This window comes from Phyllostomus hastatus, unplaced genomic scaffold (assembly GCF_019186645.2).
Source record: "Phyllostomus hastatus isolate PE091 unplaced genomic scaffold, TTU_PhHast_1.1 phas_contig_34, whole genome shotgun sequence".
NCBI lineage: Eukaryota > Metazoa > Chordata > Mammalia > Chiroptera > Phyllostomidae > Phyllostomus > Phyllostomus hastatus.
Genome location: NW_025333857.1, coordinates 14,796,161 through 14,814,981, shown reverse-complemented (window position 1 = coordinate 14,814,981; position 18,821 = coordinate 14,796,161). Strand labels below are relative to the sequence as shown.

The 18,821-nt window shown below is 36.2% G+C and overlaps 1 protein-coding gene across 7 annotated transcripts in view; it reads right to left on the bottom strand.

Annotated features, from left to right (window-relative positions):
- BNC2 (basonuclin 2) overlaps window positions 1-18,821 on the bottom strand; it is a 421,558-nt gene that overhangs the window by 135,874 nt on the left and 266,863 nt on the right. For all 7 annotated transcript variants that reach the window (XM_045840775.1, XM_045840769.1, XM_045840770.1 and 4 more), the window contains one exon: window positions 16,529-16,631. In XM_045840775.1, the coding sequence (XP_045696731.1) occupies window positions 16,529-16,631 (103 nt within the window). The remainder of the gene's footprint in view (window positions 1-16,528; window positions 16,632-18,821) is intronic.

Below are 18,821 nucleotides of genomic sequence, written 5' to 3'. Positions count from 1 at the left end.
GAAGTAAGCTACCTACTGCCTTTCAAATATTCCTAATATTTTAATATTTGGTCATTAAATGAATATTTACGCCCTATGCTAAGTGTTGGAGATTTAATGAAGGATAAAATAGACATGATTCAGGCCCTCTGAAAGTGAATCAACTAGTAAAGAAATCAGGCTTTTTAAAAATACACATTAACATACAGAATTACAAATTGGGTATGTGACATGAAAACATAATTTAAGTGGGAGTGGGGGTGGGGTGCTCCAGGCAAAGCCAATTCTGCTAGGATATGAACAAGGAAGAGTAGCACAAAATGAAACTGGAGAGATGGGCAGGGTCCCATCGCTGAGCTACACTTCTCATATATTTTTACTTTCAATGTTGTTCCTTAAGTGTTTTTCCTCTTCCTTATTTACCTTTTGGATGATACCCTTTTCTTTTAGCCTCAATTAAAATTATATTTTGTTCTTCCATGATGGCTGGAGAGGTCACCTCTTCTAAGAGCAAACTGTCTCAACAAATCATGGCACTCACATGTGCCAATCATGTATGTCCCAACCATATGTTTCCTATTTCCTGGGTTAGTTATGTGCCTATTTAATAACAAGAATTTGATGTTAAATAGCCACCCTATCTGAAACATAATCAGTCAGGATGTTTAGCCCTCATATTGTTGAATGAATGAACACAGTGACGTACATATAACAGGAAAAGGCCATTATTATTTGCATTGAAGAGTTAAATGTACGATTCCACTGTACCACCAAATTCTTATTTTCACCCATGTCCCTTTCTCATCCCTCTCCTTTGTGCTTTTTACGCTTCTAGAGAACAGTGGGGGTAGGTAATTAAGGCAGTTTAGGAAGTAAGTTGCAGCTACTAGCTGGGCATGAATTCTGACCAAACTTTGCATAATTTATTCCCTTTCCTACCACTTCAAACATCATTTGGAGCCATCCAATGGATTTCTAGGTAAAAACAGTATGAACTCTAGTATTGTTAAAGGAAATGAGTTTCATATCACGGTGCATAAAATAGATCATAATGTACAGACATTTTATAAGGTCTATAAAAATAGACATTATGAAAATTATGTTACAGATCACTAGATATATGATAAAGGTGCTAAATTTATGGTCAAATAGCTACAGAAAAAGGTACAGTATAGACTTCAGAAAGTGATCAGAGAATAGTGACACAATAAGATGAAGAACAGCATCTATAAAGAAAACATTGTTTTCCTTTTGAAAAATGCCTGGAGAAATGAAAAGTGAACTCTCTTTAGTATGCAGAATTTTATCTGGGGAAAAAAGGGTTTAACTGCACAATATGGTTACTAGTTAGAAAAAGAAAAAGAATCATACAATAAGAGCTTCTTAAACTGTGAATTAGGTTATTGAGGAAATGTAATTTACCTGGATTTCTTTAAAACATCAGAAACAGAAGCTTAAACTGGTAATTTTCTGGCTATAAAACAAAGGAGAAATTTAAGCCTGGATATCATTTCAATAAACACTTTGATAGGATCTATAATTTTCCAAAGAAAAGTGGCAGCTAATTCACAAGACTCAAAAATGGCACATATAAGTCCGGATGAAGAAAACTCACTTCTGTCAAGAAGAGAATCACCGTAAGAACAACAGCTGGAATTTCTGAGGTTCATTAATACGTGTGTAATGTAAGTCTAAAATAAGTATAAAATGTAATGCAAAATACGTAACAGGCATAAGTAATATATACTTCTAACTGTATTGCTAACTTAAAGAACAAAGTAATGTCCTTTATAAAATTCAGTTTTCAAGTGTGTAAAACAGTGATGGAGGTAGGTGAGGTGTGGTTATAAAAGATCTTGCATCTGTTAAATGAAATGTGAATAACAATTTTTTATTTCAATTTTTAATAACAGGAATTACTCCCCAAACCTTCAAATAAATTAAAATAAATGTAAACCTGTAATTCTACAGACTTCACTTCCAATATTTTCTGTGAAGGTCACAGGAATAAGAACATATTCAGATACTTTTTTTTCTTAATGTAGGAGTATAAAAGTGCTTTTCACTGATCCTAGAAAATTGGCTCTCAGTGATAGTTTATAGTTTTAAGTTTTCCACAACTTTTTTTTTACATAACTTTCCTTAAAAGCCAAATTCAAGTGACTTAGGTGGTTTTCACAGGAATATGCTCAAACATTTCAGGCCCTGATGTCCAGTGGACTCTACTGAAGAGTGTTCAGGCACGGCAATATGAAGCTTATAGCCATTAAATAAAATAAGGAGTGAGCGATGTGGAGTGAGTTTTCAAAGCCACCTACTTCACAGACTAAAACAATTAAAAATTTGTATGAGATGGTCTAAAAGGAAACCTTTTATTTTACTAATTTCCAATCCTACCCTGGATATTTAAAAAATTTTAAATGCTAATTTGAAGCAATTTTACAAGTTAAGAAATTAAAGCAGCCTTATTATTATTTTTTTAATTTGGGGAGAAAGCCAAGTGAGCCTTAAATTGCATGGCTAATTGTTTCGAGAACTCCCTGTCTCTTGCCTCAATTCCCCTTAGGATTCCAAATTATAACAGCATGAAGTGGTCAGCTTTTAGGAGCTCTGGGACCTAGAGTACTATTTTAATTTCCAATTGATTAACATTTAACACATGTTTAAAGGATTGTTTTGGAAATTCTTTCCACAATTACTTTAAGAGTTCAAAAATGAAGTTGTCAGTGACAGGATTTTATTAGAGGAATTTCTGGGGTCAGCTTTCAAAGTTTTGATTCCTTATAAACAGAATATTGTTCTCTTTCCTACTTCAACTATCTAGGCCATAACCTCTGAATTTATGAGGATGGCTATGGGTGGCTCTTCATTCTTGCTAATATGACCAATAATTTCCAATTATATCACACTTTATAATATGCACACTATACCCACTATAATGATATGTCATTTCAATGTAGCTAGCGCATGAACTTGTACAGGTTTAATGGGATTTTGCGTATTTAGAATTTCATCATAAAGGGGCCCTTTGGAATCATTATAACATCAATCCTTTCCCATTATAAGACTCGGCTCTCTTGCTAGGCAAGAGCCTCAGGGCACAAAAACTTAACTTACCCAGACTGTAAGCCATATCCTAATAAAAGCCAAAGACTTGGGAAGAAATTAGTAAATGGCAATGATGATATAATAAAAACTTTTTAGTGAATCAGGGGATCAATCACGAAGGCGGGCAATGATTGTTATTAAGAGAAAATTTCTTATGACTTGAAGTAATATTTAGATCTGCACATTTTATGTCCTACTTTGGGGGGAAAGAACTATGTAATTGGGAGCAAATTAAGTACAAAATAACTCATGTTCCATTTAAGTCACAACTTTTTAACTGTAACTGTCAAGGTTGAATTAATTAGGATATTTAATACCAAGGAGAGAGAAGGCTTGCTTCTAGAAATTTTTTAAAAAAGAAGAAAAGGAATGACATGCAGCTGAAAGAGTTGATCCCTGAGCCTGGTCATAAAAAGTGTCAGCTCTTATGTGTGAAGGGTTTGTTTGTTTGCTTGTTTGTTTGTTTGTTTTGAACAAATAGTGTGTTAATGTTTTCAAGTAAAAAAAACTCCACTGAGCCTCCATAAACCTGATTACATGACTATACCTTGTATGCCTTATATGAATGGTCCTTCATTTTTTCTTGTCCCTTAATAAAATGAGAAATAAGTATATGAATATTCTTATGATCCATTATGAATGTCATTCTAAACTGTAGGGAGGGAAGGGGGACAAAAGGAGCTCCAATGAGCCCCCCACTGTCCTATCAATTTTAATCATCCGTAGTTGACATGCAGCTTTGAGAGTATGTGAATATGCACACACAAACACCCACAATTAGTCCTGGGTAGAATTTGAGCTCCACTTGAGACTATATAGGTAATATTTCAAACTGATTGGCATTTCCCCCCTGTGGCCTTATGCATAATAAAGTCTTCACAACAGACTTTGGAAATCATTAAAGTCTGACTGAGGCATACATAAAAGTAGACTGTCAACACTTGGTTATTCAGAAGCTCACTCTCTTGGCTAGTAGATTAAACAGGTTCTTGGTTTTACTTCTTCCTCTTCCTTACATGGCCCACTTTTGGGGGCATGTCTTTCCTCATTTGCAGCAACTCCATCAGGAGGTGGTTAAGGGGAAAAGAGAAAATTTAATCTGCAAATTTGACAGTAAATCTAGGAAGAGACTCGGTAATTGAATCTACTTGCTGAAACCAGGTTTGGGCATTATTATTATTAGTGCTGCTGCTCCATCCAATCTTTAGTCACCAAGGCTAGCTGAAAGTTGACTCCACAAACCTTGCTGTGTGTAATTTACAGATCAATGAATTAAATGAATGCTAACTGCAAAACATCCCATTTTAAAAGTAAATACTGAAATATGCTACTAGAATGAAACATGTAAATACTTTTATTAAATAAATAAAAAATGAATTCTTTTGTAAGAGAATAATCACCCTATCCCAATTTATGAGCTTTAAAGACGAAATTTTCTTGAAACTGTGTTTATTTACATAAGAATTGCACTAAGATAACATTGTAAATGCAAGGCATATTTATTTTTGATAGAACATATGCTTTAAACTCTATCAGATGAGGTGAAGAAATATTTCAAAATAAAGAGAGAGCAGTGATACAAAAAGCCAGCATCTGGTAGGAAATACCTAAAAGAAAGAAATTATTATATTCCATCTTTTTTTTAAATGAACATTACCTTTGTGCTACAAGTATTCTGCCTTCCCTCTCTCAGTAAGTCAGCCTGAAATCTCGTTCTAAATCTATAATCAATCTTTCTCTTTTTTCCCCCACTGTAATCCCTTAAAACTCTGGGTTATCACTCACACTTTGACACTGATGTGTGTTTTCTTCTGGATTGCTGGATTTGCTTAATACACACATCAAGCATCAAACCTCTTTGCATCTATGACTGGTGGAATAAAAGACCCCATATAAAGATTTGTTCATAAAAAAGGATTAAAAGGCCAGTTTCAAGTCTTAGGAAAAGTCTAAACTAACCAATTTTTAACTGCCAAGAGCAAAAGAACATTAAGGACTATAGAAATGCTTGCTGATTTTTCCACTAATGTGATTAACATATGATTGAGCAGGCAAGGCCTTCAAGTTCCATCCTGTTCTCTACTAGCTGGCTGTTTGACACATGTAAGTTACCAATGAGGCTAAATGTCTTTGAGGCCACTGGCAAAAGGATACCATCTTATACCATCACAAATATTTAATGGAGCTCTAATTTTCAGGAAAGAAGTCAAGTCTCCTAAAATGAGTGAACAAAGAAACCAAAGGAAGACTCCGATTAACACTTTGAATCCTGGTAACTAATTTGATGATAATGAACCTAATTTCTAATTAAAAGAAAAGTGCTATTATTACCAACAGACACAATAAGAAATATTTAAAAATCCAGATTTTAAAGTGTAGCGATTTTCCCTTAGATATTTTACTGTATTTAAAAACCAGTAATAGAAAACACTTGCCAAGTTCATTTAGTCTCTGACTGAGGCACACATATGTGATTTCCTAATTTACAGCTTGCACGTACAGATGTTCACACTTAGTAAAACGGCTTCTTAATAGATTTTTTTAATTAAAAGTGTGTTGATAATAGGTGTTTTAAACATATCCAAACAACACAGCTGAGCTGACAAATGCCTGCCTTCATGCCTCACCATGTCTCACATTGTGGCAAGATTTTATAAGAAAGAAAAGATTATGATTCAGTCGCATGTATATAGGATAAATGTTACCCCAAAAATCTCCAAATAAAATCTTTCATTAATTTCTCTCTCTATGATCTGTTTCCAAGCAGAAAATGTTAGATAGCTACTAGGTTTATGTAGCTGAAAGCAGAACCACACAGCCTTTGCTTGCTGCCTGCAGTTTTTTTTTCCTTTGCAAAACTTTGAACCCCATCCAGCTTTGACACACTGCCTCTTCAGTTAATAACTATCAAGTTTCCCCTTGTCTCCTGTCTACTTTTCTTTGAGGCAATTGCGCACTCAGCACCCCGAGATAATAACACACATCTATAAGATAAAAGCAATGGCATTAATGTAATTGTCTGCCTCTCTCTCTTTAGCCTAATCTTTTTTTCCTTCAGTTTTGACTGCCTGTGTGACACCTGTTTTTGTCTCCTCTGATCCTACGACAGGTTTTCCGCTGACAAGGTTTTTGCCTGACAGAGATTCTGCAGACAAGAACATAATAAAATATGAAGAACTGCATGTCAGAGTTTCTGCCAATGCTCACGTGAAACAGAAAAAAAAATGACTTTTTTTAAATAAGGGGACTTGTGATGGTTGCTTTTGGACTGTCAGGAGAAAGACCTCCCTAGCCAATTTCTCCAAGCCAAACAGGTGTTTTCTTTTATGTTAGAGGTTGATGTGTTTTTTTAATTTTTACTGATAGTAGAAAACATAAACAGCCAAAAGTGGGGAGGGGAGAATTTCTTACTCTCAGGTTTTGCAGGGAAAGGAGTACTGAAGAACTACTAAATAAAAGTGAAGATATTTCACTCAAGACCGTATCTTTTGAATAAAAATGCCAACATCTGTTAATGATCAAATAAATTTAACTTCTCTAAAATTTACTTCCTGCTTAGTTAGGCTACTAAACCCTCCCACCTACCTTTCACTTGTTTTCTTGTCTGAAGACACAGAAGGAAACAGCAAAGGTGAAAACAGAGGGCTGGAAAAGAGAAATGCAGAAATGGGACTACAGGCAAAGTGTTTGCAGGCTGTGCTTACCACTCAAAATGAGAAGACGCTGCTGGAAAAAGAAACTGGCAATTAGAAATCAGAGACTTTTAGATATACTTTTAAGAGTAGCCATAAACCTTTGTTCCAGGTGCTTCCAAGTGAGAGAGGCTGTGGTTGGTATCAGTACACAGAGATGAGGAACTGCCCTCCCTGAGCTCCCGAACTAGTGGAGAAATCGGTAGTCCACAGAAACTACCCTTCTGGTCGAGGTGAAGTTCACTGAGAGCATGGGGAAGGGAACACAACTGCTCCTGATTACCAGGGCAAAGGAAAGACTGGACAGATCAACAGTGTGGCAAGTGTGAAAGCACAAAGGACTGAGAAAAGTTTACAGCAATGAGTGAAGGGCAGACAAGATCCTGGATTCTGGGTTTCAGGATTCTCAACACCAATTCAAACTACCCTACCAGCAACCCGCTTTATAACCTAGCTTTGGTTTTCCACACTTAGGTCCTAGCACAGCCATGTCTAATAGAAATATAATTCAAGTCGCATGTATACTTTTCATCTTTCTAGTCTCATTTAAAAAAATGAAAAGTAAAAAATACAAATATTTTAAAAAACATTTAAAAAGTAAATTTAATATACATTAAAGTATTATCAATATGTAGGCAATATAAAAACAATTCTTGAAGCATTTTATATATATGTTTATTTTAAAGATTATGTTCCCAAAATCCAGCATATACTTTATACTTACAACCTATCTCAGTTTGGACCTGACACATTTCAGGTGTTCAAATGAGCAACAGTAGCTTCCTTACTGAAAAGCCAGTTCTAGAGTTGCCTTTGTATTCCTTGGCCCCACTGGAATTTAAGGCCCAAAGAGTCCATGCTTTCAACCAGATGGGTTTGCACTTTCATTTGTAGTGTCACTTGACCATACAAGCATGGAGGGAGGCCTAAGAGGCCAAGTGGGGCTTTCCCTGATTCTCAAAGAGCAGCCCCAAAGAGACAGGACCTTACTACATAGCCCCTTAAAAGACACTGCTTATGCATCTATCTGTGTGGCAGTAACTCCTTAAAATACTTTCCATATGATGCGTTGGCTATGTGCTCACTAACTAGTAACACATTAATTCGAGAAGTTTTGGAAGAGTTACAAACATATACCGTGCAAGAAGGCAAAGCCTGGTACACAAGTCAGAATTCCTCTAAAATAACCACATTTATTTCGTTCAGTGATATTACTTTTCATTAAAAGGAGGGGCAGGGACATGTCCCCATTGGAAGAAGTCATCACTATGACACAAAAGAAAAAGAAGAAAACTGAGCATATCAACATGATATTGCTGAGGTATATTGGGTCCTTATGACCCAGAAGAATCTCCTAGTTTATCTAAACAGGACATCCTAAGTAAAGTGAGAGGAGTCCAGTGTATTTCATTTATAAACCCTTCGATTTGTGCTCTGCTTAACCTGGTGAACTCCAGTTAATTAAGATGTTCCTATAAACAATTAAGCTTCCTGTAGGATCGTTAGCAAGATATAAAAATTTATGATGTAATAAAGGGCAATAAAATGATGAAGTGGTTAGCCCATCAATGCACTTCACATGCGAGAATATAGGTGTGAAAACGGGCAAAAGTAACTTTAACCTTGGTTAAAGTGCATCTACTTCTGGTTTTTGGACTTTCAACACATAAATATTCCTACAATTCATTTTAACTGGTCTGCACCTCTCATAATGTGACTTTTGAGATAAAGTGTTTCCTACTTCTGTTCAAATATGGGCTCAGATGAAATTTTAAGGGAGCCCTGGCTGGTGTGGCTCAGTGGGTTGGGCATCATCCTGCAAACTGAAAGGTCACTTGTTCAATTCCCCATCAGGGCACATGCCTGGGTTGTGGGCCAGGTCCCAGGTTGGCAGATGTGAGAGGCAAGTAGTCAATGTTTCTCTCTCACATCGATGTTTTTCTCCCTCTCTCTTTTCCTCCCTTCCCTTCTCTCTAAAAAAAAAAACACCAAACAAATAAATAAATAAATCTTTAAAAAACTTTTTTTAAAAGAAACTTTAAGGGAAATGGAAGGTATGGAACTGTCTCGAATTTGCTAGGGAAAACGAGTTCACCTGGGAAATGCTTGGCACCACAGCCAAAAGAATTGGTAACCTAAACTCCACCACTGGGCACTGAAGAAACCTTACTTGGAAGAGAAAGGAAGCTCATACCATCGCCTCCCACCTTTGTATCTTAGGCAAGGCTCTAGAAAGTATCATAAATTTATGTCCACTCTTCCATTTAATTTTCTTCAAAATCTCACTATAATAGTTAAGTACAATCCTATTAATATTTGAATTTACAGATAAAAGAACTGGGGCCTACTAACTAGAGACTGCAATGAGATTTGACCACTGGCTCGGCTACACCCAACTCTTATCCACTAAACTAAGCCAAACATGGCTATTATATCCTCAAGGCTGAAGTTTCACTTCAGTGAGAGTTTAAAAATGAAATCAACTAACACTTACTAAGTGGATGACTTCATTTAATCCTAAAAGTAGGCCTTATCATTATCTACATTTCATAGCTGAGGAAACATTATATAATTTGGCCAAGGTTCTACTGACAGTAAGTGCGAGAGCCAGGATGTTTAAACAGAGCTGCCCTCTTACCTATTCTTCTATTGTGCCTCCCACTTGTGTACCTGAAGCTTCTTCACAGGCTGGAGCTCCCGCCTTGTATGATTCAATCTCATGATCCTCCCTAGAAACTCCTTAGCAGTGGATTGTTACTATACACTTTAGAGGCCAGAATTTACCAGATGTACCTCATGTTCCAGCTGAATAAAATAGAGCCAGAAAAAAAAATCTGGAGAGCTAAAAGGCAGAGAGCCCAAGATTCTGAAGGGGAGGCATTGTTTGTATTGTGATTAAAAAAAAATTAGGGTGTTCAAAGCACCATCTGAAAGGTGGGCAGGCAGAGAAACATCAAAATAAGCAGCTCAGGGACACACTAATAATATAGCTAATGTCATTAATCAAGCACCAAACCTTTGCGGTTGTGGGGATGTCTTCCCTTTAAAACTAATCAGTGGTGATCAGGGAGTAAAGGAGAGAAGCAGAAGAGGGTACCATGCCCTCAGGTCAAGCAAATAAAGTCCCTGTGCCAAGCAGGAAAATGGCCTTGTTTTTGCTCCCTAAAATAAAAATAAGTGGAGAAATGTTCAGGGACTTTGTCTCAATGTATGAGGGCCCAGCACCTCACCAGAGCTAGGAGGCAGCTAAAAGCTAGTTTCCCTAATTAAAAGAAAATTTTGTAGGTAGGGACAGCCAAATTTCAGAGCACAAACTGGACGAACTGAGACTACTAGAAAACATTAGTTCCCACCTGTTCCAAACCAGTGTACCAGGGAAAAGAGGACTGTGGTGTTTCTGTCTGTTCCCGTGTTTCTAAGCAAAGCCCTAGAAGCACGACCACCTACCTACATCTTCCCAAAGGATCAAGTTCTCACTTTGCCTATATTCACTGGGAAGTCTGCATTTATTTCCCTGGGCTAAGGATTTACATTAATACCTTTCTTACATTTTTCACTAAACCCTAAATAACCCATGCAACAGTTTTCTCTCAAAGCAAAATTCACTCTTTTTGGGACAATCTCCAGGGCAGTCTGAGGGAGGCTAGCGCCTTCTTGCAGGTTAATCTCTGGGAGCACCACTTTCCTTTGTCAGAGAAAACCCAATTTTATTCACCTTCCTCTCTTGATCTGGACAAATTCACAAATTATCTTACAGAAACTGCTGCTGTGTTACTGAGAATAAGCATGATGTCACAGAAATATCATACTTCATTGCTTATTATCTGTTTGGGGTGGGAAAGGGAGAAGACTAGGGAAGAAAAAAGGATAGGGATGGAAAGGTTACCACTACACTTTAGTTATACTAGCTCTTGGACTCAAATCAGGGAGAGTATTACAGTGCTGCCAGGTGGGGAAAAACTACTTTCACAGATGTTTAGACAATTCATAAGAGCACAGACTGGGACAAATAATAAAGATGTGACCTTTCATGGATTAAAATGAAAAATTACTATTTTTGATTTGCCCTGAAGTCCTTATAAAGTATCATGTCATCAACAAATTTGAGGAATTTGTAAACAGAATACAGAGATCTTGTGATTCTAAATGTAGGGCTGACCTCATCAAAAAGTTTTGGATTATAGAATGCTCAGAACCAATGGCCCTGATTTATGCAAATTAGGCCTAACTATGATTTTTCTTTTAGGTATATGCTTATCAGACTTAGCTAGTAAAAATGCAGGCACTCAGCTAAATTTGCATGATACATGCTTATACTAAAAATATATTTATATTTACATGTAAATATGTATATTTCATTGTTTATCTGAAATTCAAATTTAATGGAATGTCCTAAATTTTTTTTATGTCTTTTTAGTTGAGTTATAATTGACATATAACACTGTATTAGTTTTAAGTGTATACCACATCTGATGTTTTTAATTTGTATGAGGGTTACTTAAATAGAGATAAATACCCCTATTCTTATAAGACAGACATATCAAGTACAAAGCTGAGAATTCAAATTCAGTGATGCTGAAAAAAAAGAAAAGAAAAATTACTTTCAGTGAGTTACAAAAAAGAAAGGTTTGAAATTAATGGATTATATGAATATTAAGTCTCACAGTACATTAAACCATAAAGCTGGTTGCTATATGACACTAAATTAACTTTATACTGCTCACCGTTTCCTGTGACACAGAAATGAAGAACTGAAGGATATCTGGCACAGTACCTCACATATGATGTATGTTTAATAAATACCTATTGATTGATGGTCCAGATGATGCAGGCCAAGCCTGCTCATTTGACATTAAAAAAACCTGAATAGTTTGGAAACTGGCAGGGAAGCAGCTAGCTTAATGAGCAAATAATTAAAGTAATAAAGAAGGACTATCTTTTCCTTGAATGAACTACACATAGTAAAGAGAAATCATATTAGTACAGAGAAGTCACATTTATGGAACATAATAAAGAAAAGGTTTCAGGAGTTCTAGTGCATCAAGCATTCTCGTAGACAGACCTCAGCCAAAGTAAACAACTAGTGTTAGTTCACATTGCTTACAAGTGAACAAAAATTCCATCATCACACAGCTTGTTGGAATGGTACATTCTATTGGTTTACAGTCTAAGGATTCTATGAAGAAAATAATTTGCACCAAGAAAGCTGCTGTGGGGTTCATTAAACTATGCAATATATTTCTTATTCATGAAGCCTCATATCCTTGCCAAATGCTTAGTAGCCAGATCAAAAAACAGTGGATTTTTTTCTTAAGGTAACAAATGGGCTTTGTCACAAGTAAAACTTACTAGTCTAGTAAAGGAAAAAATTACCTTTTTAAAATCTTCCCACCTCTTTTATCAAATGTACCCCATTGTGATTAAAAACAAAGTTTCCAGATGTTTTGGGCTATCATTAAATATTTCCTAAAATCATTTGGAAAATAGTTTACTTTTAAAAATGTTTTACTACTTTATTTATATTAAGTTAATAGTTTAGAAATAAAGTCTTTATCAAGACTATGGACATTAAAACTAATTTTCAAGTAATAAATAAAAATGGTTAAGTACAATAGTTCTTACCCTTTCACTGTGCCTTCAGTTTTTCAAAAGACAACAAAGTCCTGATGGTAACACTTCTCCTTAGAAGCAGACTCCTCAAAGGAAAACGATGAGTAGGGAGCACCCGTCTCCCTCCCCCACCCTTACCCACCACTGGGGATACACTGATAATACTTGCTAATTCCTATGACTATGTAAAATATTTGGCTGAAGTTTCAGTTTGTGAATGGAAGAATTACCACACCAGTCTAGTGTGGTGGGAAATAGTCAAACACAACAAACTGAAATTTCTACCAACATAAACATTTTTGACACCAGGAAAGAAGCCTGATGTCTTCTTTTGGCACTTTTGAACCAAGAACAATTAAAATTTGTAGGATATGTTTTTTTTTTCCTCCCCCCAAGACTCACTCTGATTACTACATTGACGGAAGGAAAAGCATAGAACAGAATGTAAAACAGAGGAGGGAAAAATATGAACTTGTTATGAATTAAATGGCAATATGCTGAAGTCCTTTATCCAAGAACTCTAAACAGAAATGCAACAAAATTAGAAAACTCTGGGCCATTTCTGGCATACCAATTAAGTATGCTGCAGGCATGGACATTCTTTACCCCAAAAAGCTTGTTTTAAATAAAGTTAAATGCAATGAAGCCTGCTTTCTATTATCAAAGTGAAAGAGCTGAAATTCATTGATGGAGGGAAAAGGGCAGGGAAGCCTTTATCAATTCAACAGGAAATATCTATTTATATTCAAGGAAGTTTTTTCTATTTTGGGCAGCGGGTTCCCCCACATTCCCTTAAGTCAATGGTGCTAAAGATTTCAAGGAAGTAATTTGTGAATAGCATCAGGGTCCAGTGAGTAATTTTAAAACCCAAGTGTTATATTATGATCAATTAATCACCCATTCTCTTTAATTTTTTAAAAACATTTTTCTCAAAGTTTCTGTAAAGCTATAGATCAACTGAATAATAAAAAGAAAAGAAAAAGAAAAGGAGAGAAACAAAGGGCCTGACAGCTGACTTTAAAAACGAGTGCCTTAGGAAGAAGATCCTCCTTTTATTGATTCAAGCAGGTTTGAGAAGCAATTTGTAAAGTAATGAAGTGAGCAAGTGTGTATGCATGTACATGTGTGTATATGTTTATGTATATCCAGACATACATATTATAAAATGTACAATGACACATGAAACTTAAACATCTTACAAAGAAACTGAAGATGCTGCTAACAAAGGAGATACATTAAGACATTTATTCAAAAGAGGCCAAAATTTTTCTAAAAATTCTGTTTTCTGTCGAGAACATGTGATTTTGGCATTTGGTTATTTTTCAATAGCAAACATAAGGATTTCTTTTGCAGCGTAATAAAGATGGAATGTGTTCAGTGCTACCATGAAAGACTTCTATAAGACCTATCTTGGTAGTCTTATTGCTGTTCCATCCACTTAAAATTTTTCACTAGAAAAAACAAGTCGCTTCCCTCCTTGTCCTACACATAGGACACTGTACTATGTAAAGCAGCCAGGAGGACTGCTGTGTTTCACCTCTGAGCAGAAATAATTGGAGACATGATTTCATGGTTTCTGTTCAGGGGGAGAGAATGAAGCAATTAGTTGAAATGCTAAAGGCAAAAAGAGTGGGTGCTCTCATCCCACTGCCAACTCAGAAGCTGGAAGCTAAGCCTTCACTGTTAATTTGCCCATGATGGGGGAAGAATGGGATTTGTATCTCTGTGTGTACATATCTTGAATTGTATACAGACGTATCCGTGTTGTGGGTGAAAATAGAGGTCAAAGTGATTGTGGTGGTGAGGAAAGTAAAATCTGAGAAACTCCAAAATTAATATCCAAGAATCATAGAATTTCTAATGACTCAGTAAGAAAAGCACAGTTTGATATAACAGAAATACCTTGTTCAAGTTCGGTGAAAAATTACATCCTTTAGAAAGCCTTAGAAACAACCATTGGCCAGGAATAATTTATGTTGTTCAAGAAGGAAGAAATATTGCTTCCCCTACCCCCTTCTACTACTAATGTAATATGCACGTGGAAGTTGGAGAGATAAAACAAACCAGTGACACAGTAAACTTTTATACTCACAAAGCTACCACAGCAGAAAGATGATGGTAACACAAGATGGCTTTGGAAAAAATGAGAGCGCATAAATGAAAAGTCCTTTGTTTTATAGTTGACCCTCCTTTATTGTTCATCCACTGTCCAGTTTGTTACTTGTAACATGTATTATTTATTTTAAAAGCTTCATATGCTTTATCTTTAATTCTTATAATAATCCTACAAAGTATTATTAATCTTATATTATATGTTTAAAAAAAAACAAGAAGTTGAGATGCGAACCTGAATGTCACTGAAGTCGTAGAGCTAGGATGTAACCCAATACTGCCTCCATGATTCTTGAGGGGCTTGGGACACAAGCTCTGCACCTATTACCTTGCAAAGCCAATGCTTCTTCAAGTTACGAAGGATATTCAGAAACTGTTATGGGATGAATTGTGTTCCCCCCAAATTCCTAGAGTTATGCCTTAACATCTAGCATTTCAGAATGTGACCGTGTTTGGAGATAGGGCCTTTAAAGAGATGATTAAGTTAAAATGAGGTCAGGAGAGCAGTCCCTGATCCAACCCGACTAGTGTCCTTTTAAGAAGAGAAACTGTGCATACACAGATACATCAGGGATGTGCACTCACAGAGGAAAGATCATTTGAGGACACAGAGAAAGGGAAGCCACCTGCAGGCCAAGAAGAGAGTTCTCAGAATGAAACCAACCTTGAAAACACCCTGATTTTGGACTTGCAGTCTTCAGAAATGTCTGATGTTAAAGCTACCCAGGCTGTGGTATTTTGTTATGGCAGCCCTGGCAAACTAATATAGGGACAGACAAGAAATCACCAAATGTAGTAACAAACACAGACTGCATAAGTAAGAGCAGTTCATTTGTTGTTGCGAACTGGGCTGAGGGTTGTCACAGATCTTGGCTTTCAACTGAAGCAGGAAAGAGTTCCATCCCAGGGGGCTCTGAAGGGTTGTGGCCATGTCTGCCAGGCGCAGTCCTTCCAGGATATTCCCCTCCTGCTACGATTACCTCTTTTCTCCCTCCCTCACAGAAATATGGCTGAAACGTCCCCACAAGTCCAACATACATGCCCTAACAAGCTAGGTACATGATAAATTAAGAGAATTTCAAAGCATGGCCCGGTGGTGCTACCTTAGATCTTGCTATAATAACATGACATTTATAAAAATACAACCTACTGGATATTTGACACTGCTTGGGAATGAAGAATATGTCCACTTAAGAGCCAATGCCCCAGGCTGGCAAAGAAATCTCAAGCCAAAATTTCTTTTATAAACATTACCTATCTTTTAATATTCTATAGTCTAGGAAGTAAAGAAAATATCTCTGCTTATTTATAAGTCTCCTTTTGCCTAAATGTAAAAAGCATAAACCATATATAAGAACAAGTGAAATGCTAAGGACACATCGATGGAACAGCTCTGTGTATCTGGCAGAAAGCCTCAACATTTTCCAGCCTTAGCCATGGGTCATCCTTGCCCCCAACACACACCTCCACAGAGCTCACATGCCACCAATACTGGGTACCTTTGATCTCAACACACACTGAAAAGGTTGCCTAGATTATTTTCTCAGATACCAGCCAAAGAGTGTTCCCATTCACTTTTGCCACCCACCTTAGATTATACAAAATTTAATATCTGGGAGGATAAACTCAGGCTCTAATGTGTATGACAAGGGTGAGCAATCATCATGAAGTTCTTCTCAAGGAAAAAGGATTTTCTAGCTTCCCTCTGAGGTCTAGACCCTGGAAGAGGAACTGTGGTGTGTCTAAGTTTCCATCAGGCTGGGTGATTGCTGGCTGCTGCTCTGTTTGGTCAGAATCCTGTGGCCCAGCTGTCCTATAAACATCTCACCCTTCTGTTGACAACTCCTTACCTAAGCCTTATGTCTTGGAGCTGAAAACATGCTGTTTGAGAGCTACAGGATGAATGTTAACTGACACTTGGAGCACAGCTGACCCCTCTCTTCTCCAGACCAGTGACTGCTCTAAAAAAACATGCACATTCACATGAACACAATGAGAACAGAAAGAGAGGTCCAGATTTTCCTCACCATGTGCCACCCAGCCATGTTTACACTGATCGCAAGTCCTCAGGTTAATCTTCCCCGGCTGAAAACATTCACACGTGCAGTTTACCAGTGTGCAACGGATGGCCTGGAAAATAAAGGAGTGAGAAAAGCATCAGCATCTGTTCAAAGGTACTGCATTTCTTGTACATATTACTAAGAAGCATCTACTTCCATTTTTAAAGTCTTCATGTTGGTGGAGGCCTGGAGAGTTTTTTGATGCCATCAAAATCTCTTATAAAAAGTAAAAAAAAAAAAAACAAGACTCATTCAGCAATAGAATATTTCATGTTACTCAAATGTAACCTTTAACCTAGATATGTAGAGTAGAATAAGAATAAAGGATTACTCATTCTACAACATGCTGGATTTATAACATCAGGATCCAAAACAGAAAAAATATTGCTGCTAATCCAATTTGTTTATCATTTAGTAATAATACAAAAATATACATTTGGCTATGACAATGTTCAAGTAAAATGTTGATAAAAGTAAAACAAAACATACAAATATTAGGATGTTACTTTTCTCCTGCTGAGTTTCACTTAAATACTTTTTTTAATCACTTCCCAGTTCCTTGTTTTTACCCCTGAGATATTATAATTTCACTTTCATTCCTATTTTGAAAGATACAAAACAACTCTTTTATTTTAATGGTGATGTAAGAAAAAAAGCCTATATTTTTTTAAAGATCAGATATAGAACAGGAAAAACTATCTGAACATTTTATATTTGGAACAATCCAACTATGTCTCAGAAAACTGAAAAATACATTAAAAAATCTTTCATTTCTTTAACAGTACTTTTAAATATCCTCTCACCAGTTTATATCATGAAGTGAATCCATAGAAAATTAGCATAAATGAAGTACAACTTTTTTATGGATAAAATCCTATACTTAAGAGTTGTGCTAAAGCTGACCTATGCCCTAGACTACAGTTCATAAATTTATCTCATACATTTATTTCTAATTTGCATGAAAATTCTGAAGACAGAAGGGATTTAGTCTAATCATTCACAGATTAACAATCTACTGTAACTACCTGAACTGCCAGGAAAAGATCTCTCCACAGCTTTATATGCAATCAATGATTGCTGATTTGGGTGAAGGGGGAAGGAGGGCAAAGGCATGGGGCTACCTGAAACTGCAATTCTGTGCCTCAAAGCTATGCTTCACTTACATACCTCCAGAGGCTCATATTCCTGGAATCATCTGGACTTTTATATAAACTGTTTCATTTGTAACAGACAGTACCTGAGCTATCATTAATATCATTGAGCCAAATTCCATTTACAGAGAGTAAGGCTAAAGAAGGTCCCCCTCTTCCCTATGTTTTGAATCAGGCAAGTTTAAAGTATTTTTCTTTCATTAATGAACATTAAATCTGTAGGTTCCCATTGGGTTTCTGATGCTACATTCCTCACTGAAGACTCCTTTCTTACCTTACCTCCATCCCTGATTTGCTCCTCTATTACCTCTGCGGAAATACTCAACTGTATGATCTGCTTGATATTTCAGGGTCTCTTCCACTGTCAACAGTCCAATGACATTAGTTAGGTTATAAAACTTTGGTGTATGTATTAGTAATGAAAGGAACTGGTAGTAATAGGGACACAAAAGGAAATGTTGACTAAGCAAGAATAATATATGTATTTGCAGGTTATAAGGGGAAATGCTTCTCCCAAAATTTCTTACCTCACCTTCAATAGTTACCAAGAAAATATATTAGAACATCCCCAGGTTAGAAACAGTTTCTTAAACTAACACAATCATTTGTTAATGAACTCACGGCTACATTGAATCATGGTCAAAACAAAAAAAGAACAGTGTTTTTACTAAAAACAAGCACTTTACAGACTATCCAATTATAAATTCAGATATGACAACCAAGTTGACATTAAAATATTTATATAATCTGGTGTGATCATAGAAGCTTTCATAAATCCTTAAAAAACAAAACAGAACAACAACAAAAAACCCCTGCATTACCAAAATTAAGGGATGATCAGTAAAAAGAGATGATCTCAAGGACTATATGTTAACTCAGGCACAGAAGACATACATATTTTAAATAATTAATTTGATAATATTTAATTATTTTATAAAAATAGCCTAATTTTTCATGGTGTTTAAAAGCACACTTTTTAAATTTTTACTGATTTGGGAGAGAGAAGGGGTGGGGAAGGGAGGAAAGGAGGAAGGCAGAGAGAAAGAGAAAGAAAAACACGGATTTGTTGTTCCACTTATTTGTGCATTCATTGGTTAATTCTTGTATGT